This window comes from Natrix helvetica (genome assembly GCF_964273705.1).
Source record: "Natrix helvetica genome assembly, chromosome: 6".
Taxonomy (NCBI): Eukaryota; Metazoa; Chordata; class Lepidosauria; order Squamata; family Natricidae; genus Natrix; species Natrix helvetica.
In genome coordinates this window covers 56,759,712-56,785,898 of record NC_138553.1, presented here as the reverse complement: position 1 = coordinate 56,785,898, position 26,187 = coordinate 56,759,712, and the positions used below count along the sequence as shown (strand labels likewise).

The window sequence follows — 26,187 nt, the reverse complement described above, 5'->3', positions numbered from 1 at the left end:
TGCATCTAAGATACTTTAGGCTTTTAGTCCTCTATGGTACATAGCAAAATGTGTTCAGAACTGCAAGAAATTAAAAAAAAAATTCATAACAATTCACATTAATGTAATGGTCCATTATTAAAAGATAGGGGAAATATATGAAGATGTATTGAACGTGATCATCCCAAATGTTTAATTCTGCAATGAAGTACTTTAGATGTATGTTGTTGCATATTAGTACCCAATGTTCTCCAGTATGGATATGCTGACTGGAAGTGAGAAAAATTACAATTCAGAACAATTGTCAGATTAATGAATTATTTATAGCAATATATAATGAAAACACTGAAAAGCTTAAATTTATTTCCGTTAAGTAATCTTTTATAGAGTGAATATTCTATTGTTATTTACAGTTTACAGCTAAATATGTGTATAACCTGATTGTCAAATCTTTTAAAGTATAAGACATGAAAACAAAGGCACATAAATTTTTCGGATTATAAGACACTCCAGACGCACCTAGCTTTTGGATAGGTAAACAAGAAAAAAAAATCTGCCTCTGCCTCCCAGCAATTTGCCTCCTTGCAGCAAGCAGCAAACAGGTGGTTAGCTTCATCACAGCCTGATTTAGCATGAGCAGCTGATTGACAGTTGGATCTGCCTCCCAGAATACTGCCTATCAGCTGTTCCAGGCTGCGGGGATCGCACCACCTATTGTCACTGTTGCCTATCGCTGCTTCCATTTTCGGCCTCCACATGTTCCGTTTTCAGCCTCTGCGCATCCCATTTTTGGCTCATTCCAGGCAGCAGGGATAGGTGGTGGTCACGACAATCCCCGCTACCTGGAACAGGCTGAAAATGGGGCACGTGGTGGCTGAAAACGGGACACGCAGAAGCAAAAAATGGGGCACATGGAGGCGACGAAGGGCAGCAACAGGGGTGTGTGTGATCCCCGCAGTCTGGAACAGCTGATAGGCAGTATTCTGAGAGGCAGATCCAACTGCTAATTAGCTGCTCGTGTTAAATCAGGCTGTGCTGAAGCTGACCAGGCTGTTTGCTGCAAGGAGACAAATTGCTGGGAGGCAGATGCTGAAGGGTGGGGGCCAGCGGGTGGCTGGGGCTCCAGCAACATTCAATGTATAAGACGCACAGACATTTCCACCCACTTTTTTTGGGGGGGGGGGAGGCATCTTATACACTGAAAAATATGGTATAGATTGTCAATCATCACATATTTCGTTGAAACAAAGTAACTTGTGAGCTTTGTAAACAATGCATTCTTACACTTTTAAAGTGAAGATAGTGCTGCCTTAATTATTCCTTCAATCAGTTAAGTAAAATTGAGATTAGCGATGACAATATATTTTGCCATACCTAAAACATATTTATCTGATTCTTTTGAGGTTTCTTGAACTGAATTATAAAGAATAAACCTGAATACAAATATAACTTTCCTAACTCACTGCAGTAAAATGTACTAATTCAACTTCAAAGATCCGTACTAAGTTAAAAACAAATTCTGCAAAGAATAATTCAAAATAAGCCCATAAAGTATTATGGTATAATACATAATAACCCCATCCACTATGATATCACTGTGGCCTGCAGCCCGGTAGTACTTGTGCGAGTGGTGGACAAACATGATTGCACGAAACTGCACTTGCACAAGTGGTGAGTCCTTTTGCTCATGTGCAAAACTCCACTCATGAGTTTTGCATGAGCATTCTTCAGTTGTGCAAGTCGAGTTTCGCGCGCAAGCACAAATGCCCTCCACTTGTGTAAGTGGAGCTTTGCACACAAGCAGAAACACTGTCCACTGAAGTACCCTCCAGTTGCATGGGAAGATCCATTTGCACAAGTGATGGGTACATGCCCATGTCGCTTCCACCAATGGAGCTGTGGCCGCATGCATGTGGCCTGCTGGTCACATGCTTTCTCTCATGCCGGGCCAGGGTGTCAAGGTAGAAATGTTGGGAACCATGATGTTAGATACATGTGGTTTCACAAGCCATGTTTCATCATTTCCAACCCTCAACTTGTAGATGCCTAAGATGCTCACTATCTTCATTTTGTCCCCAATGGGAGACAATGCAAACTTCAAATAACAGCATAATTAGAGCACACCATTTTTGTAGGAAAAACCTTCAGGCAACATTCTCCTACATTGGTCTGTTCAATATGAAAGTCTGGAGAGCAGAACTTGCAATGATCACCTTTCCTTAGTTCTTCTGTTACTAAGATCCCTTATACTTTTTGTGAGTTGTTTTATGAACACTTTGTATATTCTTCCACAGTATGTATGTTGTGTCTTTTGTAGTTCGTGTTCAAGAGGTAGAAGCAATGCATGTAGAAGGTCATCTTCAAACGAATACTAGAAAAGTATTAGAAACATTGAATTGATGTTAGATTTACCAATGCCAGGTTTTCTGATGTAGTTCTAAAACTGCAGTTATACAGTATACTGCATTTTATAAATATGTATTTCTAAGTAAAATAATCTAGGTTCAGTAAAAGACCTGCCCCTCCTTTTAATATTAATCCTCATCAGGCAAGGCAGCAATATCATCATCAGTATTCATAATGTCCAGTTACTGTCACTTTAAATTTTTTTTTTAAATGTAAAAAACACAAAGATTCACACAAAGATACATAAAAATCGTATTAGTACTTAAAATGATGCATTATTTTTTGTGGAGCACATTGTTCTGAGAAAGTGGCTCTAGTGTGAAATATCTATAACTTTCCCCAGAATATTTAAGTGATATATTAATGTACAATATATTGAGTAGAAACAGCATAAAAATAGCAATCTATAGAATTATTAAAGAAGTGGTACTTTCATTAAACTGAGTTATAAACACGCATAGTAAAGGGCTATTGCTTTTCAGTTACATGTTTGTTTAATATGTTATAAATGACATAATATATGCAAACACATTACAATAAAATATTTTTATTATTTTGCTGGAATTGATCTACATCTTTTCTATGTTTTATGCATAAACAAAAGCTAATCTTAAATAAAGTCAAGAGTTTTATTTTCTTAATATATTTTGGTAATACTCAAAGGAATTAAGAAATTGCACTTTTATGAGATCACATTTTCTTTAGGTGTAATAAATTCTAAGCCCCCAATAGTACTTTTTTTCATTTTTATACCTTTATGACAACATGCCACAAAGCACCATTAAAATATACTATTGATTTTTGAAGATTATATGCTAGATAGGATGAACATTAAAATAAGCAACACTGCTACATTTATAGCTTTTCAGTGAGTATACTGAAAGACTGATAGTTTATTAGAAATAGTTTATTAGAACTGGCAAACTGAAGCCAAGCATCTATAATATTAAAAAAGTACAAAATTAAAATAAGAAAATTATACAACTATGTCATTGAAATAAAACTTTTCAAAAACAAAGCATCATATATAATTTTAGCAATAAAAAGGAAACAAGGAATTCCTGTGTAGAAATTGTTTTTTTTTTTTGTTCACCATTGCAGGTTTACTAATTACAGAATTTATAGAAGCAATATATTGCATGGAATTTCTTAATCATAATATTGTGCTCCTGAGTCAAAATAATGAGTCTCACATGGTCTTGATGAATTTAAAATTAGAAAGCTTAATACTGGAGGTTTTCAGTGTCTCACTGAAATCAATACTGTAATTAAGCCTTAATTACAATTTCAAAGTCTATTTTATTTTTGAATATTTCAGAACAGATTCTGGAATGTCCACCTTCAATGTGTTTATTTATTTTTAAAAATAAGTAAAATTTATTGTATAACTGAATTATTTTTAATTTTAAAAGTTCAAATTAAAATGTTTACTTACATTTTTAATTGCATAATAAACAGTACGAAACGTTGGCTGCTTATCATCATGGTAAACTCCTCTATTTCCATGAAGAATGAATATTCCTTCCTTTTCTGCCTCCTGGCAATTGCTCCCATAAATACAATGGTCGGGCCGATAGTTCCATTGGCAAGGAAAAACAAAAAGGCTTTCTATAGAGAAAAACAAAAAAATCATCTATTATAATTTTTCCAGGCAAACTGTTCATTGAAGGACTTAGGCCAGTGATGGCGAACCTATGGCACGTGTGCCACAGGTGGCAGGCGGAGCCATGTCAGGGCACGCGAGGTGCTGCCCTGTCAGCTGGCCAGCGCACATGCGTGTGCTGGCCAGCTGAGTTCATCCTTTTTTAAAGCCATTTTTTGCCCTCCCCAGGCTCCAGAGGCTTTATAGGAGCCTGGGGAGGGCGAAAAGAGCCCCCCCGCACCCCGGAGGCCCTACAGAGGCTTCATGAGCTTCCGTGAAGCCTCCGGAGTGTAAAAAACCAGCTCTACAGGCAAACCGGAAGTTCGAGAACTGACTTCCGGTTTGCTCGGAGGGTCGTTTTGAGCGCTCCGAAGACTTCAGGGACAGTCCGGAAGCTTCCCTGAAGCCTTCGGAGCGCTTAAAACAACCCTCCGAACAAACTGGAAATGACTTCCGGTTTGCTTGGAGGGTCGTTTTGAGCGCTCCGAAGGAGTCAGGGAAGCCTCCTTGAAGGTCCCTGAAGCCTCCGGAGAGCATCCGGGCGGGGAGGCTGTTTTCACCCTCCCCAGGCTCCTATAAAGCCTCTGGAGCTTGGGGAGGGCGAAAAAACCATGTAAAAATGGGGGAGTGCCTGTAGTGCGCGCATGCACACTGGGGGGTTGCCCATTGCATTATGGGTGCGGCATGCCTGCACACGACCCCCCTGTGCTCCCCCCACTTATGGCACGCGAGCCAAAAAAGGTTCGCCATCGCTGACTTAGGCTATCAAGTCCAAGCCCTTGTTCAATGGAAAAATCAAAGTTAAAGCATATCCAAAGTTTGCTGACCACACTTTGCCTGAATACTGTACATACAACAAAGTGATATTTATACTGTCATTTGATAACTGGTTCAACTGTTGAAATGCATTACCATTAAAAGAAAATTTCCTAGCATTGAACTGAAATGTCTTCCTCCAATTTAGAATAGAATAACAGAGTTGAATGGGGCCTTCTAGTCCAACCCCCTGCTTAGGCAGGATTTCAATATTCAATCTCTTCTTAAAAACTTCTGGAGGCAAGCTGTTCCACTGATTAATTGTTCTGTTAGGAAATGTCTCCTTAGTTCTAGGTTGCTTCTCTCCTTGATTAGTTTCCACCCATTGCTTCTTGTCCTGCCCTCAGTTGCTTTGGATAATAGCTTGACTCCCTCTTCTTTGTGGCAATCCCTGAGATATTGGAACACAGCTATCATGTCACCTCTATTCATCAAACTAGACATACACAATTGCAGCAACTGTTCTTCATATGTTTTAGCCTCTAGTCCCCTAATCATCTTTGTTGCTCTTCTCTGCACTCTTTCTAGAGCAGTGGTTCCCAAAGTGGGGCCTGGGGGAATTCGAAAATGAGCTTTTAACTGAACTTTTAAAAGCCTGCTAATTGTTCTTATATATTTGTGGTGAAACAGCTGTGTTTCATTTACCTATTGTCTTCGTTAAAGTGCATTTTCTAGTTCCTGGTCTGAAAAGGATATCCCAGAGAGGAGGGAGCAACTGCCAGCCAATCAGATGTGTTCCCACTAAGGAGCATGGGACTGGCAGTCTCTCTTTTTTTCCTGTGGGCTTTGCTGCTGATTGCAGGGAGAGCTGACAGAGTGGATGGCTGATGGGGGAAGCCCAGCAGTGAGGATATAGAAGCAGGACCCAAGTTTAAGTAAGAAATTGTTAGATTTACAGTTACTTTTAGTCTGTGTTTTCCCAGGCCGTGTTTTACAAGACTTTTCCTCTCAGAGCAATCTGCGGATGGGCCATGCGTGGATAAAACTTGCCAGGCCTGTGTGATTCACCTCCACCTACTAAACTACCAAAGCATTTCCCCACTATGTTGCAGATTCAAACCAAGTGGGCAAGTAGGGGGGAGGGTCATAGGTTACAACCCCCCTTTCATTCATGACAATCTTATTATTTATAAATTAAGCTAAGAATGTTTTTTTTTAATTTCCCTCTTTCTGCGCCATCTTCTTTTAATAGTTATTTCTTTTAATTTGCATCATTTCAAAAGTTTTTCTCACATTTATTTCTTTTAGTCACAAACCAAATGCATAAAATGCAGGGATGTGCAGTCATTGGAGGCAGGGGAGACAGAGCCTCCCCTCTCATCATGAAATAATAATATATAAAATAATAATATCCACGAGGGAGTTTCATATATATAAGAGGAAGAGGAGCTCAGGCGGGCGAAAGGAAGCGCTTTAGTCAGCGGGGTGTGGGGGAGAGTTTGAAAAAAGATCAACAACAAAGTCTCTGTTCACTGCACAAACTGTTACTGTCAGTCGTATTCTTGAGGCTAGTAATGAAATTTCTTTACTCATTGTTAAATCTGGAAAAAATCATACTATACGGGAGGATTTAATTAAACCATCAATATCAGCATTTCTTAAAACAGTTCTGGGAAAAGATGACAAAGATGTGAAAGCCATGCCACTCAGTAACAATACTGTTAGCAGAAGAATAGATGAAGTGAGTGAAGATATTGAAACACAACTTGTTGAAAAGCTGAAAACAAGAAAATTCTCAGTACAAATGAATGAATCACCTCTGAGAGACAATGAGGCCATATTGCTAACCTATGCAAGATATTGATAAAGGTTAATTTGCTGAAGAAATGTTATTCTGCAAATCATTAGGGACCACCACAACCGTTACTGATATATATATATACGCTAAAAAATTACTTAGCTGTCAATAATATATCAATGGAGGGAGACAACTTCAGGCAGCCGAAAGCGACGGACCCGTGCGTCCGCTTCTCGCTGTCTCGGTGGGCTCCCCTGAATCCTAGGGGGAGCACAGGGTGCCTTGTGCCGTAGGGGCGGCTTGCTGGGACCCCTGGAGCGGCTGTGGCCGCGGGGGGGGTGGTCCTCCAGCTTTGCCCCAGGAGCCGGGAAGCCCAGGGGGGTGCGCGGAATGCCACTGCGCGCTTCGCCGAACGCAGCCTGGAAGGAAATGACATTTGAAAGATACAGCTGAAGCGCGGAGAGCTGAGAGGTCTCCCCAGGACTTTTACTGTTTTTACTCTATTGACTGATCTGCAGTTTTTTTTCTTGGGACTCTGTTTCAATTTTTGGAGGAGTTAAGATTGGAGGGGTGGGGGAATTTCCACCCCCCTTGGAAAAGCGGCACTTGGAAAATCTCTCCCTTTTATGGGAGAGAGAGAAAGTTTAAAATTACTTTCACTTCCCTTAAATAATGGGGGAAAAATTTCTTTTCTGACTACAACTGCTAGAGAAAGGATGGCTGAACTGATTCTTCTCTAAACTATGTATGGGAATTTTGATCTTGTTGTTTCCTGACCACCTGTACTGGCTGAGCCAAGATGGCCAACTTCCTCTTTCTTCTTTGTCTTTGTGAATGAGACTCCTCCCTTGGAAAACTTTGTGGCTTTGAACTAACTTCCACCCCAGAGATCTCCAGGAGCCTCTTCAAATATGATTTTCCCCGGGATTTGGAATATTTTGAGCCACCTATCTGCTTTAGTTTTGTATCAGAAGATTTATTCTCTTTTGGATTTGTTTGCCTGGTGATCTCTACCGGCTGTGCTCTCCTATAGACACCATCTCTTTGTATAGAACAATAACTATCTCTGAGCTTCATGATGGGTCCAAAGAAGCTACAGCCTGGTAAGCCCTCATCGGCCCCGACATCTTCTACGTCAAGCCTGATTGCTCACCAGTCACAATTGGGGTCCTTTTTACAACCTAAAGCCCCTGAAGAGAGTGCAAAGGATTTGTCTATTCAACAGATGCTTCAATCTATCTTAAAGGGACAGGACGAAATGAAAAAACAACTGCAGGACTTAAATGATCAGCTCAGAGAGATGAAACAACAAACCATACCGAATGAACAGAGGATAGGTGTACTGGAGGAGGGTGCGGTTGGGATGAGAGACGAGGTGAAGACAATCCAAAGAGGGAATGCAGAATTTGAAAACCACATGATAAAAATGGAATTTGAAAGGATGTCTTTTTTCCTTAGGTTCCAAAACTTGCCAGAAGTTGAGAATGAAGATCTTAAGGAGATTATGACCACAATACTAGCAGAATACATCAATAGAGATAAACAACAGCTTTGGTGGGATATTGACCTGATCTATAGGATCAATTCAGCCTATGCAAGAACACATAATGTTCCAAGGGAAGTTCATGTTAAATTTCTTAGAAAGACCACAAGAGATGAGGTTCTAGGAGCTCAAAGGGGAGGACCACTAAAATATAAGGATAAAGAAATAACCATTCTTAAACAGATCCCAAAGAAAGCAAGAGATAAGAGGAGGAAATATTCCTTCTTAGCAAAAAAATTATATAATAATGGGGTATAAAGAATAATAAATAAAATAAATAGAATAAATTTAATTTGTTAGCCGCTCCCTCTCCAGAAGGACTCGGGGCGGCGTACAATAAAAAACCCATACAAATATACATATACATACAATACATATACACATACATACAAACACATACCCGTACATGTACATGGAGGAGGTAACAATCGTTAAATGCATACACTAACAATAATAGAATTAAAATTAACAATTAAAATACCCTCAGTTAAAATTCCAAATTTAAAAAAGACTGTCAGGAGCAATGGGATAAACTATGGTTGAGCCAGGCCAGCTAATTGGAAGAGGTGGGTCTTGAGCTTTACACGGAAGGAGCGGAGATCGGAGGTAATCCTGATGTCAAGGGGGAGGTCATTCCACAGGGCTGGGCCCATCACAGAGAAGGCTCTGCTCCTAGGCGTCGCCCCCCGACACTGTTTGGTGGACGGCACCTGGAGAAGTCCCTCTCTGTGCGAGCGGATTGGTCGCAGGGATGTATGGGGCAGGATGCGATCCCGCAGGTAACTAGGTCCTGTGCCATGGAGCGCTTTAAAGATCGTATTCAGAACCTTGAAACGCACCCGATAGACCACAGGAAGCCAGTGCAGCTCGTGCAGGAGAGGTGTTACATGGGAGTATCTAGTGGGTCTGAGTCTGAAATAAAAAACATATTTCTGACAAATTTTTGACAAGTTTCATTGGCTTTAAAAATGTGAGGTGATCGATGCTGCCGTATTTGTCATTGTGGATCATCTGAAAGTATTGGCCTCAGATTTGAAAGATTTTCTGATTTAAAACAAATTCTGATTTAAAACAAAAACGAGTGCCAGGACAAGATTTCTGCTTCAAAATGTGATGAATACTGAATTAGACAAGTTTTGAAGCAGTCGAGTCATTAAATGATTCCTAAGGCATGTCATTTAATGGACTGAAAATTAATTTTTGCATTTTTTTTCAGTGAGGGATTTTAAAAGCATGTTTTTGGACTTTTTACACTAAGAATTCAAATCTGCTGACTTGGGATTTGAATGGCTTGGATATTTGTAGCACAATAAAATCAGAGTTAATGTGGATTTAAAAAATCATTACATTAGACATGCCATATCGAGAATATGGAATAAAATACAAATCCAGGCTATTTCCAAAAGCACCTTTCTGACTCTTGGCATTTTATAGATAAGAAATAAACTATGGCATGTCATTTAATGGGGTGAAAATTAATTTTTGCAACTTTTTTCCGTGAAGGATTTTAAAAGTATGTTTTTAAACCAAGAATTCAAATCTGCTGTTATTTTTGCAATTGCACAATGTTTATCTTGGTATGGTAAATCCACATCTGATCATATACCCCCAAAAAGACTCTTGTAAACCAACTGTTAACTTCTCAAAATTACACCTTTTACAAACTTTTTTCTGCATGAATCTTATCTAGCTAAGCAAAAAATAATAAATGCAATCCTAAACTAACATCAGAAAGCAATTATCTGAGATACAAAAATGTTTAAGTGAGTTTCAAGTCTTGTTTTGATTCGTTTTGACATGAGCCATTGACTTGCTTCTTGGCCTCATGTGAGGATATAACCGTCACGTTTCTCATGTGAATGTACTTTGCCTGCTGCCTCTATGACCTGTTTCACACATCTCTCTATTGATTGTGTAAGGAAGACCCCTGTCTAATCTGTCCTGTAAAAATACTCAGTATGGTATTGAGGTGTCAGACGGTGTTATGGACGCCGATAGACACCACTTGGCGAATGCCGACCATGTGGAATTATAGATCCTCGTGGTCGACGGTCACCTGGATGCCTCCAAGGTAGAGATGACCCTAGTGGTGAAGGTCACATCCCTCAAGAGGCCCTGTTCAAGTGCCAGGCGTTCAGGTGGAGCCACTGGAGCTCTGGATGTATCAAGACGCCCTGGCACAGACAGATCTCTTCCCTGGGAATTCTCCAAGGTGGGGATGCATACATCTGCACTAAATCCGCATACCAAAGTCTCCTGGGCAGTTTGGCTCTATCAGTATTACTTCTGCCCCCTCTGACTCTATCTTCCTGATGGTCCCTGGAAGAAGGGAAAGGGGGGGGGAAGCATACAATAGGCCTCTCGGCCAGCTGCATCTCAGAGCATCCGTGTCCTCTACCCCTCGGGTCCGGTATCTGGATATAAACCAAGAAAGCTGTGCATTCTCCGGGGTGGCAAAGAGGACCATCACTGGGGTTCCGAATCGGCGGCAACTGTGATGAAACAGATCTGGATGGAGCTGCCACTCCCCATGGTCCATGGTGGACCGACTGAGCCAATATGCTTGATGGTTGGCAGTCCCCCGAAATATGGTACGCTACAATCAAGGGCACGTGTATGAGTCTGTGTGCCTCTGTCCACAAGGCCCTCGAGTGCATGCTGCCCTGCCTGTTTACGTGTACCTTGGTGGCGATGTTGTCGGTGAGAAGTAACGCTTGCGTTAACAGTCTAGTTAAAAATGGTGAAGCACCAGGAGCGACCACGGGAGCAGCAGGCAGACCCGAGGAAACACTGGAATGGTCAAAGGTGAATTGCTCATCATATGTCTGATATGGGATTAAGGCCCACTGTAATGTCCTGGCATGAAGGCGCACCCAGGGCACTATCCCAATGCACGAAATCATTATGCCTAGTAGTTGTGAAAGGTCTACTGAGTACTACCCGCCTGGAACGCACCTTACGAATTAATTTCTGTAGGTTGGACCAGCAGTCCTGGGACAAGAAAACCAACCCCGCGCCCGAGTCTATAATTGCTCCCAGGTGCAAAATTCTTGTGGTGGGCATGAGATGGCTCTTTGGGATATTGACAGAAAACCCCACTCATTGAAGTGTCCGAATAGTAAGAGAAAGATCATGAAGAGCTTGGTTGTAGGACTGGGCCTGCACTAGGACATCATCTAGGTAGTATTGGAGTCTCACCGGGATGGACCGTAGGTAAACTGCCAATGCTCCAGGTTAGTGAATGACCTCGGGCTGAGGCCAGCCCAAAGGGCAACATCGGGTATTGATAATGAGACCCCTCCTGAACAAACCTAAGGTACTTGCGGTGGGATGGTAGCACCGGAATGTGCAGGTACGCCTCAGTGGTCTATTGATGCAAGATAATCCCCCCAACTGATCCCTTGTAAGATGGATCTCAGGATCGCTCTCTACCACAGAACTCTTTGGGACGACAAAAACTTTGGAGTAAAACCCCAACCCCTGCTCTTCCGTCAGAAATGGTTCTATTGCCCGAATCTCCAATAAGTGTCAAATTGCGAGCTTCGTGAGTTTTCACTTTGCTGGGTTCCGAGAAGGTGGGAACGACCTAAAGAGAGTCAGGGGAAAGGAGAGAAATTCTAAACCGAGGCCCTGTCGTACTGTTGCGAGGATCCAAGCGTCCGTTGTAATGCGTTCCCATTGTGACGCAAATGATACAGGCGGCTACCTATGGGAAGGGTTAGATTAGATTCACTTCCCTCTGTGGAAGGGGCAACCGCCTCCTCCACGAAAGGACCACTTATAGTGGCTTTGGAATTTACTTCTATCAGGTAATACCTAATCTAATATCTAATACCTGTTCTGATGGAAATCAGGTTCACTGGGACGGAAGGAGGGTCGTCTGCCATACGGAGTTGGGCGGTTCTCCTGGCGCTTGACTGTAGTGGGAAGCACTTTCTTTTTGTCCTTGTTCTCTACAAGGATAGGGTCCAAAGACTCACCAAAAAGAGACCCTCCCGCATATGGGGTAGACGCCAGGTGGAATTTAGACTTGTCTGCCTACCGGTTTCTGAGCCACAATAGACGTCTGGAGGCAACAGAGGCAGATAGGGCCCAGGAGGCATACTTGACAAAGTGAAATGTGGTCTCCGCTGAAAATTGAGTGGCCGCTATGATCTTGCTGACATCTTTCAAAATATGAGCATCTTCAGGAGGAATGTGCTCTTGTAATTGCTGCAACCATAAGAGGGTGGTTTTATTAAAAAAGGAAGCAGCCGCTGCAGATTTTATGGCCCATGCAGATGCTTGAAATACCTTACATAACTCAGCCTTTTTATCTTCGGCCTTGAGTTTATCCGTGGCGTCCCCTGAGACTACAGCAGATGAAGAAGTCAAGGCTGTGACTGGAGAATCCGGTTTCCCTGACTCCTCATCCTCTGACAACTCCAAGTCACGTAGTGGCTCCTCACCCACAACTGAATCTCACTAGTCAGTGAGGGAGATTTGGGCCTGCGATCCACACCTGTCTGAGCCTCCGCGGGTGTGCCCGTGTCAGATTGTAATTGCGATCTCTTATGCCTCTGAGCCCGTTTCCTGTGTTGCTTCAGGCCTGAAGTTATTCCCTGGGAAATTGGGGAGGCAATTATTTTTTGTAGACTAGGTGGAAGGTGTTCCAGTGCATCAATTTCATCATAAGGGTTCTTTATGGTGGGTGGTTCTGGAGCTTGAGGGGCCAGGATAACTCTGGGAAGGAGGAAATCCCTAGATGTTCCCTCAAGGGGATCCCCCATAACATCTCTGATGGCAGTGGGTGACACAGAAGGAGAAGGAAATATGTCCATCCTGGGCCTCCTACTGGCCCCTGGTTGGGGACAAGGCTGGGGAGGAATCAGGACTGGAGGCCCTGGAAGGGGTTCTGGACCTGGTATCTCTTTGCCCCCCCCCCCCCCCTCAGGCATTACCACCTGCTTCTCAAGAGCCTTCTGCCTGCATTGCTCATCACGCACAGCAGCCCTGGGCGGTCGCTGGACAGTGGGGACCCTGCAGCTCTTGGCCCTGGTGGTCACCTAAATGAAACTTCCTCCGCCCCCTTGGGTTCCTGGCTCAGTTAAGGCCAGCTCCTCATCTGAAACGTCATTTCTGGTGGCTGCCATCTTGGGTCATGCTCCGCTACTCACAGTCTGAAGCAAAAGATTCAGTCTCTCCCTGGGAACATCTCCGCAGTTCGATTGCAGTCCTGTATTCTGGGGATTCTGGGCCGCTGGAGGACTTCGGGGCCACTGGAGGACTTTGGGCTGTTTGAGAGTCTTATCACTTCGGAATCTTGTAGTGCTCCAACAAAATGGCCACCACTATTTTACTCGCTCTAAAATGGCCAGCCAACTCTTCCAATGGTCGGCGGCTGGTTCCACAGCGATGTGACAGTTTTAAAGCCCCTTCGCGGTTTAAGCAGTGGCTGGAAATTCAGTCCGATGCCAGCGACGGCTGACTGCCTCATTCGAATGCCTGCGACAGCCAGATGTAATACCTTGTTTCCCCGAAAATACGACAGGGGCTTATTTTCTTTTGCCCCACGAAATATGCTTGGGCTTATTATCAGGGAGGGCTTATTGTTTTGGGGCTGCCGGGCGGCTGCTCCCTTGTGAACTGGCTCCCGAAGAGCCGGGCACAGCCTCAGGGGCGAAGCAGCCATGAGATAACCATGCTCACGAGCAGCCGCCCGGCAAATCCCCTCTCCAGCCGGGCAGTGCGCCATTCACTGACCTAGGGGGTATCCCTAAAGTGCCAAGCCATGTGGTGCTCTGCCCATCCCCCAGCTACCGCGGCTTGGCACATTCGGGACACCCCCTAGGTCAGTGCATGGAGCTCTACCCAGTTGGAGAAGGGCGTTGCGCGAGCGCCTGTTCCACCCGCAGCTTCACCAAGCCCTTGCGCAGCTTTCCCAGGCCACCGCCGCTGGCCGCTGCTGCCCACTGCCGCCTGCCAACGCCCCGCTCCGAGCATAACTTCCAAACTCCAAAACTCGGGGCCGAGTCTTCCAGCATCGGCCGCTCTAGGAGTGCTCTCTATGGTGGGCCGGCTGCCGGACAGAGAGTCTTCCAGACAGAAATTCTTCCGGACAGAGTCTTCCAGCAGTCGACCCACCATAGAAAGCACTTGGAGTTATGCTCGGAGCAGGGCGGCAGCAGGCAGAAGCGGCCAGTGGCGGTGGCCTGGGAGAGCTGCGCAAGGGCTTGGTGAAGCTGCGGGCGGAACAGGCGCTCGCGCAACCCCCTTCTCCAGCCGGGCAGACCTCCATGCACTGACCTAGGGGGTATCCCGAATGTGCCAAGCCGCGGGAGCTGGGGGATGGGCAGAGCATCACATGGCTTGGCACTTTAGGGATACCCCCTAGGTCAGTGAATGGCGCTCTGCCCGGCTGGAGAGGGGATTTGCCGGGCGGCTGCTCGTGGGCATGGTAACCTCATGGCTGCTTCGCCCCTGAGGCTGTGCCCGGCTCTTCAGGAGCCAGTTCACAAGGGAGCAGCCGCCCGGCAACTCTCCCCTCCGGCCAGGCAGAACGCCACTCCCCAACCTAGCGGTATCCCGAAGGCGGCAAGCAACGTGAGCACCCCCCCCGGCTCCTGCGACTTGGCGCTTCCGGGATAACGCTAGGTCAGTGAGCGGTGCTCTGCCTGGCCGGAGGGGGGGTTGTCCAGGCGGTTTATTTTCGGGGGTGGGCTTATATTTTTGCCCACGCGAAAAATGTGGCAAGGCTTTAGTTTCGGGACAGGTTGTATTTTGGGGGAAACACGGTAGCAGCTGACAGGCTTGCTCAAGGACCAGTGACGGCTGGAAATCTCTTTTAAAAACAAGCAGTGTTTCCCAATGTACGGGCTATGGCCACGCGAGCCTCTAAGATGTTAATCTAAAGTTAGCTGCACCTTCCCTGAAAGGCAGATCTCAATGTGCCTGGTGGCCAGATCTCAATGCTGGACCGGCAATCCGGCACCCCGTGGGGTGGCTGCGCTAGATGGCCCCTCTCCCTCTGCAGCTTCAGCTAAGTTTTGAAATTTTGTCTAAAATGCCGAATTGATCAAATTGAATTAAATTCACTATCTCACACTAGACAAAAAAAAATCAGCCTAACTGGACCATAGACTGAGAGGAAACTGGGGCAGAAGGAGTAGAGGCGTGGCTGCAACACTTTCTCTCAGTCTATAGATCAATCAATACTGATAACAGCCCACCAGTGGCACCTCCCGCAGTATGCCATGGAGAAATATGCATTCTATTTTGCTCTTCTTACAGAGCTCATCAAATTCTTGACCTAAGGATTTCATAATTTTTTTCCTGGGCTCTTTTGACTTTACTGTGATCAATTACAAGTCTATTACCTTCTTCGGTGATCAAGCCAGCATCTATAAAGGTGGCTGTGGTAACGGTAGCAGTGGCATGTAGACCAACCCTGTATCTTATGCTCTGCTATTACACAGTCATAATTTCTATTCTATTGTATTCTGTCTTTTCTTTTGGGCACCTGTCCTAAAGCCTCTTCAGAACTTCCATCACATTCCTCTTCATTTTCATCATCTAGCATCATCATTACTTTGTTTTCTTAACAGTAGGTCATATCTGAAAATTTTGGGCGTTGGAAGTTCAGACAGCAACAAGTCTCTGCCAGTCCCAATTATGTTGCTCATATGAGTGAACATTCCCAGTCTTGTTTTTTTTAGAAGCCATTACAAATCAGTTAGCGCACTCACAAGAAGGCCAGCAGTATTAACACTGTCAGAGGAAATAACATTTAACAAAAAGAGAAAGACAGCTGAACCTGTGAAATGAAACAAGCAAAATGTTAAAATGTTCTGATATGTATGTAATTATTTACCAAGCACATCTAAATTACATTAAAGTAACCAAAATATATTTACAAACCCCAAGTCATGTCACAACTTTTGAACACCCCTAATTTTTGGAAATTGAAAGTTGAAAAAATTGACACACACTAAATTTCTCGGGAGCACTTTAAAACACAGTACATTTATATAATAAAATAGCAATATCATATTAAGATTGAGAATTAAAATTGCATTTTTAAAAGCAACTTACCAGGATTATGAAAAAACATAATGTTCAAAAGATCCTGATCACCCCATGTTATATTCAACTTGTATTTTTTCAGTAGTGGCATGAGAATTTCTTCCCAACGTAATCGTATTGATGTCATATCATTCTTCAAAATCAAAATACCAGAATTAGAGGTAAAGGGATTTAGATCCTATTTTTTATAATAAAATATATGCTTCTTTACTCTTTATCATACAATGCCTTATTTTTATGCAGTATTGTGTCTCAGTAATAAGTCTTTTTTAATTTAAGTAGGCAATGTTTTTTTAATTACTAAATATTTATAACAAATAAAACCTGAAGAATCTTCAGTTTAGATTCTACCAGATTAAACTACAAACTTCTAGAAGTACAATACACCCAAGGATCAATATAAAATATTTTCCAAAAATGAGTAAGAAAAGATGCAAAAACAGAGATTTATGTATTTAGTGTTGTCTAATAATACATGAAACATTTCTAGATTAAACAAAATAATGTTCAGCTAACTATAAATATCTAAATTTGAAAATGGCAGACAAGTCTAAAGAATAGTTTCAATTTTCAAATGCAAGGTTAATTCCTGGCTCTTCCTACTGCTTTTTCTTTTTTTAATATTTTTTTCAGGGCACAAATGACACATGCTAAGGCATGCTGAAAGCACCTGAAAGTCATATTTTCAGTTCAAACATTCTAAAATTCAAAACTGGAAACGCTAATAGATATATTTCCACACCTTGATTTTGAGTTTGCATTTTTACATTGGAATGAAACATTTCATGAGTCTATCACTTATGAACAATGTCCTTAAAGAGAACATTATTTTGGATAGATTGTGAGAATGAAACAAATGTCTTAAAATGACTACATAATCTTACATGCATTCTAAATCTTTAAGTCAATAGTCTAATAGCGCTACCTTCTGGTTTAGATTGCATACTCATAGTACATGAAGTTTCAAGATAAAAGAACAGTGAGAATGAGTAGGTAGGAAGAAGAAAAAAACAAATGACAAGAAGTATTTCATTTAAAAAAACATTGAGAATCAACAGTATATGGTGTTCATATATGGGATTAGTTAGAATCCATTCTGGGACATTACTAAAAAACATGGTGTTTTAATTTACAGAAAAGTACCGAAAATGGAAAAGTACCAAAGCACACTACCTTGAAATATTTTCTTCTAATGCGGGTCATGTTCATTAACATTACTCCAGAATTGATTCCAGTTTTTCCATAATAAGGGTGCCTAGCAAAGCGATTATACCACCCAATACGAGGTTCTTCATGCTCTGGTGCCATAGCAGCAATCTGAGTAGAGTTGAATTTTTTCAGGAAAGACCAGATATCATCAACAGGACTTAAGAACAAGATGTCTGTGTCAACATATAGTAGAGAGTCCACATTACTGAGGATTAACTATGGAAGAAAAAAATTTGGAAACAAAATTAACATCAAACTCTAACATTTTATGCAATTTGCTATTGTGAAGGTTTTTTTATGATTATTGAACTACAAAAGTAGCCATTTAAACACCTCTTTTTAAAATTATCTATTTTTTACTTTGATGAACTGAATATAAAGCACACAAGAGCACATTAACTATGAGATAATTCCCTGTAGGTTTTATTTAATTTTTTTAAATAAGGTGTTACATTAGCATTCAATTTTATTTTTGAAATGTTACTGGTTTTCTGTTTTCCTGCTTTTAATATTGGAAGCTGGACTCTTATAAAAAAAGTTGCTTAATCTGTTGATTTGTTATCCATTCAATATAAAGCTCAAAAAAGCCTAAGCTTTGTTTACCTGAATGTTCCAATAAAAAAGAATAAAAATGATAGTCCTAGGCATGAATTCTAAGTAATGAATCATGGCAAAAAAGTGTCTCCAAGGAAATGTCTATACAGGAAGAAGTCGAAAACAATAGAGTAAAGAGGCCAGTTGATGAATGATATTAAACAAATCAGCTGCTATGTGAAGATGGCAAAATAATAACAGGTAGCAGAAAACAGGCAAAGCATCTTTGATTTTTCTTCAGTCTTCTCAAGAAGGCATATATTCCATTAATGAAATGTGAAGATGATGAATGGGCAGACGGCTAGAAATATAGATCAGGGAATATACATTTACTGTAAATGAGCTTAATTTCCAAAAGCCAGAAGAATTGCATGAGATGGTATTAAAGCAGAGGTTCTCAACCTTCCCAATAATACAGTTCCTCATGTTGTGGTGACCCCCAACCATAAAATTGGTGTCTCGGTTCCTAAGACCATCGAAAATATGTGTTTTCCAATGGTCTTAAGTGACCCCTGTGAAAGGGTTGTTCGACCCCCAAAGGGGTCCCGACCCACAGGTTGAGAACCACTGTATTAAAGGAATTTGCTAATTATCTAGCTGAACTTTTACAAATTAAGCACCAGTGGGCAAAGGTTGCTCGTCTTCAAACAGGATGAAAAGGATGCAAGAGTCACAGAACATTCAGTTACAGTGATGTCTGAGAACATTCTAGAATAGTTCATAAACTCTACTTTCATCTCAGTCTATCCATTTTATTGGGTTTAAACCCATTCCAATCATTAACTTACTTTAAGCAACTTACAATGCTTATATAAATAAACAGGATTAAAACAAAAAGATATAACCAAACAATTCAATGTTATGTTGTACATTAAAATATTTTATGCCCATGAAGCTCTGATTAATTTTATATTCTGATACAGGTTGAATCTTCTTTCATTTTACCACCACCACCACCACCACCCCAGCTTAATAAAATTACTAGTTTTGATTGCTTACTGTTTTCAAATGGAATGCACTATAATAGTCCAAACAGACATAAATGCCCATGAGAAGGACTTTACACTCAAGAAAAGGTAATTGCTGCATCATATGGAACTATTAAAAGTCCTTCTGACCACAACTGTCACCTGCTCTTTCAGCAGGAGCTATGAATTTAGGAAAACGTTATTATGAATCTGTCCAGTACAGGGATCAGAACTCCATCCAGAACCAGAGATGAAATATCCCTGTAACTAGATAACTTTGAAACACCCAGTCACTCTGTATTTATTCTTCTCCATCCTGGTCCTTACAGCCTCTAAACCAGTGGGTCTCAACCTTCCTAATGTCGCGACCCTTTAATACAGTTTTTCATATTGTGGTGTCCCCCAACCATAAAATTATTTTATGTTTTCCGTATTTTTTCGAAAATATGTGTTTTCCGATGGTCTTAGGCGACCCCTGTGAAAGGGTTGTTTGACCCCCCAAAGGGGTCCCAACCCACAGGTTGAGAATCACTGCTCTAAACAGTGCAACTGCACAACTGGATCATCTGGATATCCCAAAGATACAGCACACCCAGATATTATCAAAGTAAAAAGGCTGATCGTAAGCACCTTGGAAACAATGCTAGAAGTCAACATAGATTTATCAAGAAGTCACATTGGACTCTACCCCTTTTTTAACTTGTACTGGTAGTCTTCAACTTACAGTCATTCTTTTAGTGATTGTTTAAAGTTATAACAGCACTAAAACAAATGAGGTATGACCAGTTTTCACACTTACGATCGTTACAATATTCCCATGATCACATGAGCAAAATTCAGATGCTTGGCAATTGGTTCATATTTATGATAGTTGCTGTGTCTCAGGGTCATGTGGTCACCTTTTGTTACCTTCTGACAAACAAAGTCAATGGGAGATTTTAGAATTTAAAAATCCAATTAGAATTTTTAACTTTTTCATCAATTTATTAATGAGAGAGGAAACTGCAAGGAGGTACAACAATCAGAATTCCAGTAATATTTCCAAGCCAAAGCACAATCATCTTTAGTGTGGAGTAACTGGAATACTGAAACAGGAATCTCAGCTTACAAATAATGACCTATCTCTTCATATTCAACCCGATTATGCTTCAACTTGGTAGTACTACTTACTTTTGAAAGGGCAGAGCTAGTCCGCCACATTATTACATTGTCAGAATATGCATTACATTTTATGTTCATTCAAACAGCAACAGCTTACCAAATAACCCACTTTTCTCTGGAAGCATATTTATTTATAACATTTATATGCTGCCCATCTCATTCTGAAAAATGACTCAAGGCAGTTATTTAAATACAAAATCTTATTTTTCACTTATGACTAGAATTATTAATTTTGTTTATCAACTACCATTGCTACTTACTGGTAGGAAAAGTCTTTGAGAAGCACATGGCTTGAACAATTTCTTCCATTCTGCTGCATTCTCAGTTGGAAATGAGATAGGGTACAGAGTATAATTAAATTTTTCATTATGTGTCAAATTATCAAGCTGGAAAAAACAACATGTTTTAGTATTTTTGTATCAAAAGTATATAAGCAAGATTAACCGATTTCTAACTACTCTCTTTCTCATTTTTATTATTAAACAGTATGTTTTCAAGCCCATAAAATTAAGATTTGTGAAAGGAATATATAATATTGACAATTTGTTCTCTATTTTATTGGATTTATATGCTACCTTTCTAAAACAAATGTTACTAATTACATTTTACTAAGAGGGTGAGAATATCTTGGATCAGTCACTACTTGCAATTGATGTAAAACCCAGAGAAAAATAAATCAACATAAAACATATCTTAAATGCAAATAACATTTTAGAAAATGGTGTTAGTTTAAAAAAAACTCTATGCAAATAATTGTGAATACCAAATAATAATGATTAATAATAATTTATTAAATTTCTAGACCGCCCCCTCTCCCCGGGGGGACTCGGGGTGTACAGGAATAAATTTAAAAACAAACAATCATATACATAATTAAAAATCATATTAAACAACCCCTGTACGAATTATAAAAATTAAAAACATTAAAAACAGACCCTAAAAAATTTAGAAATAAAACTGAGGTGGGAAGATGGAATTAGGCCAAGCCGGCTAGCTGGAATAGGTGAGTTTTAAGTTTCTGACGGAAGGAGCGGAGATCCGTAGTCATTCTAATGTCGGGGGCAAGGTCATTCCAGAGGGTCGGGCCCATCACAGAGAAGGCCCTTCCCCTAGGCACCGCCCGCTGGCACAGCCTAGTGGACGGCACCCGGAGGAGTCCCTCTCTGTGTGAGCGAATCGGCCGAAGGGATGTATGGGGCAGGATACGCAAATAACTAGGTCCTGTGCCATGGAGCGCCTTAAAAATGATGGGTCCTGTGCCATGGAGCGCCTTAAAAATGATGGTCAACACCTTGAAACGCACCCGAAAAGCCACAGGCAGACAGTGTAGCCCGCGCAGGAAAGGTGTTACGTGGGAGTAGCCAGAGACTGAGACTGCCCGCGCGGCCGCATTCTGAACCAGCTGCAGCCTTCGGATGCATCTCAAGGGGAGCCCCATGTAGAGAGCGTTGCAGTAGTCTAGCCGGGACGTCACAAGCGCATGAGTGACTGTGTGAAGGGTGCTCCGGTCCAATAGGGGACGCAATTGGCGCACCAGGCGAACCTGGTGGAACGCCCCCCTGGTGGAACGCCCCCTAACCAGACTCACAACTTATCACAAATGTATTTTCTATAAAAAGCACCTGTCTTCATAAAAGACAGCTATAGCTTGTATATATTTAAGGTAAAAATGTATGGTTCAGCAAGATACTGTCAGATCCGTGAATCTGTCATTCTTCGGTGGAAGAAAAAAAAAGGGGGGGGGGTTTGATACATTTTGTTCTTTCTCTTTTTTCTATGTATCCTAAGTATTCTAGGCTTTGCCTTGCCTGTTTGTATAACCTTTTACCTGATTTATAACCATGGCCTGGTGCCTCAGGAATCTGGAAAATCCTCATCTCTTGGAGGATGCAAGGAGGGGGGGAGCCATGTGGTTTGCAACTCCGGAAGATGATCCTGAGAATCCCTGCTTATCTGCTGCTCAGAGGCCAGTACAAAAACATCTTCACACCTGTGGATTGCTGGGAATCAGTGGTGAGTTGCTGGCAGTATACCCGTTCTGATACGGTGCTCCGGAGGACCCACCCTCACCTGTATTTGAGGTCTTCAGCGCTTCCGCGCACAGAGCATACAGCGCCTGCACGATGCTCCGCCGAGCAGCTGGAGCGTTGCGGAGGCATTGCAGAGCGTTGCAGGAGGTAAGAATGCATGCATGTGTTGCGCGCATCTTCATATGGTGGATGCCGGGCCCCATTGCACCGTACCAGTTGCACCGGGATCCAGAACCCACCGCTGGTGGGAATCCACATTGGTCAGGTGGGAGGGGTTCCTAAGTTCCTATCATGGACTGTATAGCCTGATGCTCCCAGAGCCTGCTTTGAATGTTGACTTGCTTTCACCCCTTTTCTATAAAGATTCCTTTTGAAATACAAGGTTTTCAAGAGTCTACATTTTTTGAAGGGGGGGGGGCGAGGCAGGTCCTTACAGATACTAATGCTGCTAAACTCAGACTGCATCAAAGAATAATTGAGACAAATGTAATTCATACGATAAAATCTCTTCATATTTACGGCAGGTCAAGAAGTCACAATCTTCTTATTTCTAGGCCAGCATCTTAACCACGATACCAAACTGGCTTTAAGTTTTATATAAATTTAAGAGGCTATGTGTATTATAAGACTACACTTCTATCATGGTGCAAATGTTAAAATATGTTATGAACATTTTATAAATAAAGGTTGTTCTTGACTTATGACCAAAATTGAGCCCCAAAATTTCTGTTGCTAATAGAGATAGTTGTTAGTGAATTTGCCCCATTTTACCTTTCTTGCCAGTTAAGTGAATCACTGCAGTTGTTAAGTTAGTAACACAGTTGTTAAGTAAATCTGGCTTCCCCCATTGACTCTGCTTATACAAAGGTCACAAAAGGTGATCACCTGATCTCAGGACACTGCAAACATCATCAATATGAGTCAGTTGCCAAGTGTCTGAATTTTGATCACATGACCATGGGGATGTTGCAATAGGTGTAAGTGTGAAAAATGGTCATAAGTCACTTTTACAGTGCCACTGTAACTTTGAATGGTCACTAAATGAACTGTTGTAAGTCAAGGACAACATGTATGGGATAGCCTGAACAATTTCTAATTGCTCACTTTCTTTTCAATGTTAGAGTTCAAAGAACTGGAAACAACTGTGCAATTGCTGAATATTGTAGTGTAGCTACAATTATGACTGAGAATACAGCATGGGTTCAACACATCCCCCAAGAGATCACAATATGCCCAAATTACATGCTTTTTGCTCTTGGAAATATACTGTTTTCCAGTTACAAAGTAAAAAAAAAAATCTTCACAGAATATAGATCACAGATTGGCTGTAAGGATTGCCTCTCCTTCTAGCTTAAGAAAGTGAAGACTCTTGAAACAAAGTATTTCAAAAGGAAACTTTTATTAAGTAGAAGTGAAAATATTCAGTTCAAAGTAATGTCTGAATCCCCTTAGGCAAGTAGAATTAAAGCAGTAATGACCCCTCCCATTAATCAGAATGCAGATTTTAGCCAATTCACAAGTGTGAAGGTGGTTCCTTTACCAGCTGCCCTGAGAACCAGATAAGCTTACATTCCCATGGCTATCTTCTGTTAGACATTAAAGTGAATTGTCCCAGATGGCCATCATAAACATTCCCCAAAAGGCGAGGGGATCTCAAAGCGCTTTGGCGCCAGGAAACCAGTTGTAAAATATCAGTTGTCACAGGCTAATAAATTGACTCCAAGGCCTTCCTTAGAAAAAGGAGAGATCCACCTGTGAAAAGATAGAAGCAAAATTTCCATCATAGTATTTTAACAAGGTTTGTTAGGGTATTGGGAGTGAATTTTTTTCAGTAAGGTAGGGGCCGTAACATGGTGTTTAGCAACCGATTCATTTTGGGATGAGGATAGATGCTTCCAAGCAACTAAGTATTGGTTTCCCCCCTGTGGATCCTAGAGTAAAGGATTTCCTTGAGTTCAAAGTGTTGTTCACCTTCTATCATAATGGGAACAAGTCAGGTGCAGGTGGTCTGAGTGACGAGATTACCTCTCGTTTGAGCAAACTAATGTGAAATACTGGGTGGACTTGCTTGGTGATGGGAAGAGCAATCTGGGCCAAAACGGGGATAAACTGGCAGTAAAAGTTGGCGAATCCCAGGAAGCTTTATAACTGTTTACGTGTGCAGGGTGGTTCCAAATCAAGTGCCACCTGCACTTTTAAAGGGTCCATTTGAAATGCGGTACCCTAGATAATAATTTTTTTCTTGGTGGAATTCACATCTAGAGAGTTTAGCATAAAGTTTGGCGGAATGGATTTTGTTTAGAACAGTCCAGACTAGTTTTACATGTTCTGCTTTGTTCCTGGTATATAACAAAATGTCATCTAAATAAACCAAGCCCCCCTTATACAAATGCTTATGTAGCACTTTGTTTATTAATTGGATAAACACTGCGGGGGGGGTGTAACCCAAATGGGAGCACTTTGAATTGGTAGCACCCAAGAAGGGTGTTAAATGCCGTTTCCCACTCATCCTCCTTTTTAATCCAGCTTTGAAAAAGTTTCCCTTTAGTAAGGTGTGCTAGCATGTCTTTCATAAGGGAGAGAGGGTACATGTTCTCCACACTGATTGTATTTAAATTTCAAAAATCCACAGAGACGTTTTGAGCCAATTTTGTTTCTCTAAATAACATTGAGGCTGCAATTTTTGGTCGGGCTGGCTCGATGAAAAGCCTTGCTAGTTTTTTCTCAATGAATACCCTCAGTTCTTCCAGCTCCCTCAGGGACATGCTATATATCTTGAGTTTAGGGAGTTTGGCACTGGGTAGGATTTCTATCGCAAAATCAGTGGAGCAGTGGGTGGAGGGAGGCTATCAGAGGCTTTTTCGCCTAAAACCTCAGCTAAGGTTTTGTAGTCTTTGGGTATGCTCTGGGTTGGCATAGTGTACGCAAGCATTGCTGTCTCTCAGTGCTCTGCCCCCTCAGTTTCTTTATGTGGAATCTCAGCAAAAGTCATGTGCATCTGAACTTTTATGGCGCCTTGCTTCCAATTAATTTTGGGGTTCCATTTTTTCAGCCATGTAAGGCCAAAGACTAGCGGCCATTCCATGCCAGGTGCCACTATAAATGTAAGTATTACTTCATGGTTCCCGATGCCTATCTATAGAGGTTCAGTCGCAAAAGAAGCTGGCTCCCCCGCCTATGCTATTGACCCATCTAGTTGGCAAAAAGCTATGGGGCTTTTCAGCTTCCTTACATTAATCCTCAACTTTCCTACCAGGGTTGGGCTGATCAAACAACGGGTGCACCCTGAGTCCACTAAAGCGGAGATTTTTATCTCCCTCTCCCAGTTGGGGATAAACAGTCTTAGAGGTAGGGTAAACGATTTAATTGGTTTGCTTATCAATAGTTCATCCTCTGGATTGCTTCTGAATGAGTATGGTTCCTCCTGCTGAGAATGACCATTGGCTTACCTGAAGGGTCCTTTTCTGTGCACCGCGGGAGAGTCCAAGCAATGGGTTAATTCACTCTGGTTGCCCTGGATACTGAGGAACTTTTTTTCTCCCTTTAACCACACCTCCTCGTGTGATTACTGCCAGAATTAATTTCCGAAAAGTCAATCTGTCGAGAGGATGGAGCGAAGGCGTCCAAGGAGTTTTCAGTTGAAAAAAGAGGAAAGAATCCCCGGGCCGAAGACCAGGGTGGGTTGGACTCTCCCGCGGTGCACAGAAAAGGACCCTTCAGGTAAGCCAATGGTCATTTTCCTGTGCACCGCTTGGAGAGTCCAAGCAATGGGACATACCCAAGTTATTGTCCGATTGGGTGGGCAGAGTCAGAGTCCCGGGATTCGGTCGAAGACACAACCCCTTGAAGTACCCTCCTGCCAAAGGACGCCTCAGCCGAGGCGTAAACGTCCAGTTTGTAATGACGGATGAAGGGCGACGGGGAGGACCACGTAGCCGCCTTACAAATGTCTAGTATTGATGCCTGGGTGGCCCAGGCCGCCATGGTAGCCGCGCTGCGAGTGGAGTGCGCAGTGATGCCTCGGGGCACCGATCTGGACT

At 42.1% G+C, this 26,187-nt stretch overlaps 1 protein-coding gene across 3 annotated transcripts in view; it reads right to left on the bottom strand.

Moving 5' to 3' along the window:
• Positions 1–311: 311 nt before the first annotated feature.
• The window catches only part of GXYLT1 (glucoside xylosyltransferase 1), a 64,064-nt gene continuing 38,188 nt past the window's right edge, over positions 312–26,187 (bottom strand). For all 3 annotated transcript variants that reach the window (XM_081957191.1, XM_081957189.1, XM_081957190.1), the window contains 5 exons: positions 20,378–20,503; positions 17,359–17,610; positions 16,195–16,318; positions 3,821–3,993; positions 312–2,350 (listed from right to left, as the gene is read on the bottom strand). In XM_081957191.1, the coding sequence (XP_081813317.1) occupies positions 2,189–2,350; positions 3,821–3,993; positions 16,195–16,318; positions 17,359–17,610; positions 20,378–20,503 (837 nt within the window). In that variant the 3' untranslated portion in view covers positions 312–2,188. The remainder of the gene's footprint in view (positions 2,351–3,820; positions 3,994–16,194; positions 16,319–17,358; positions 17,611–20,377; positions 20,504–26,187) is intronic.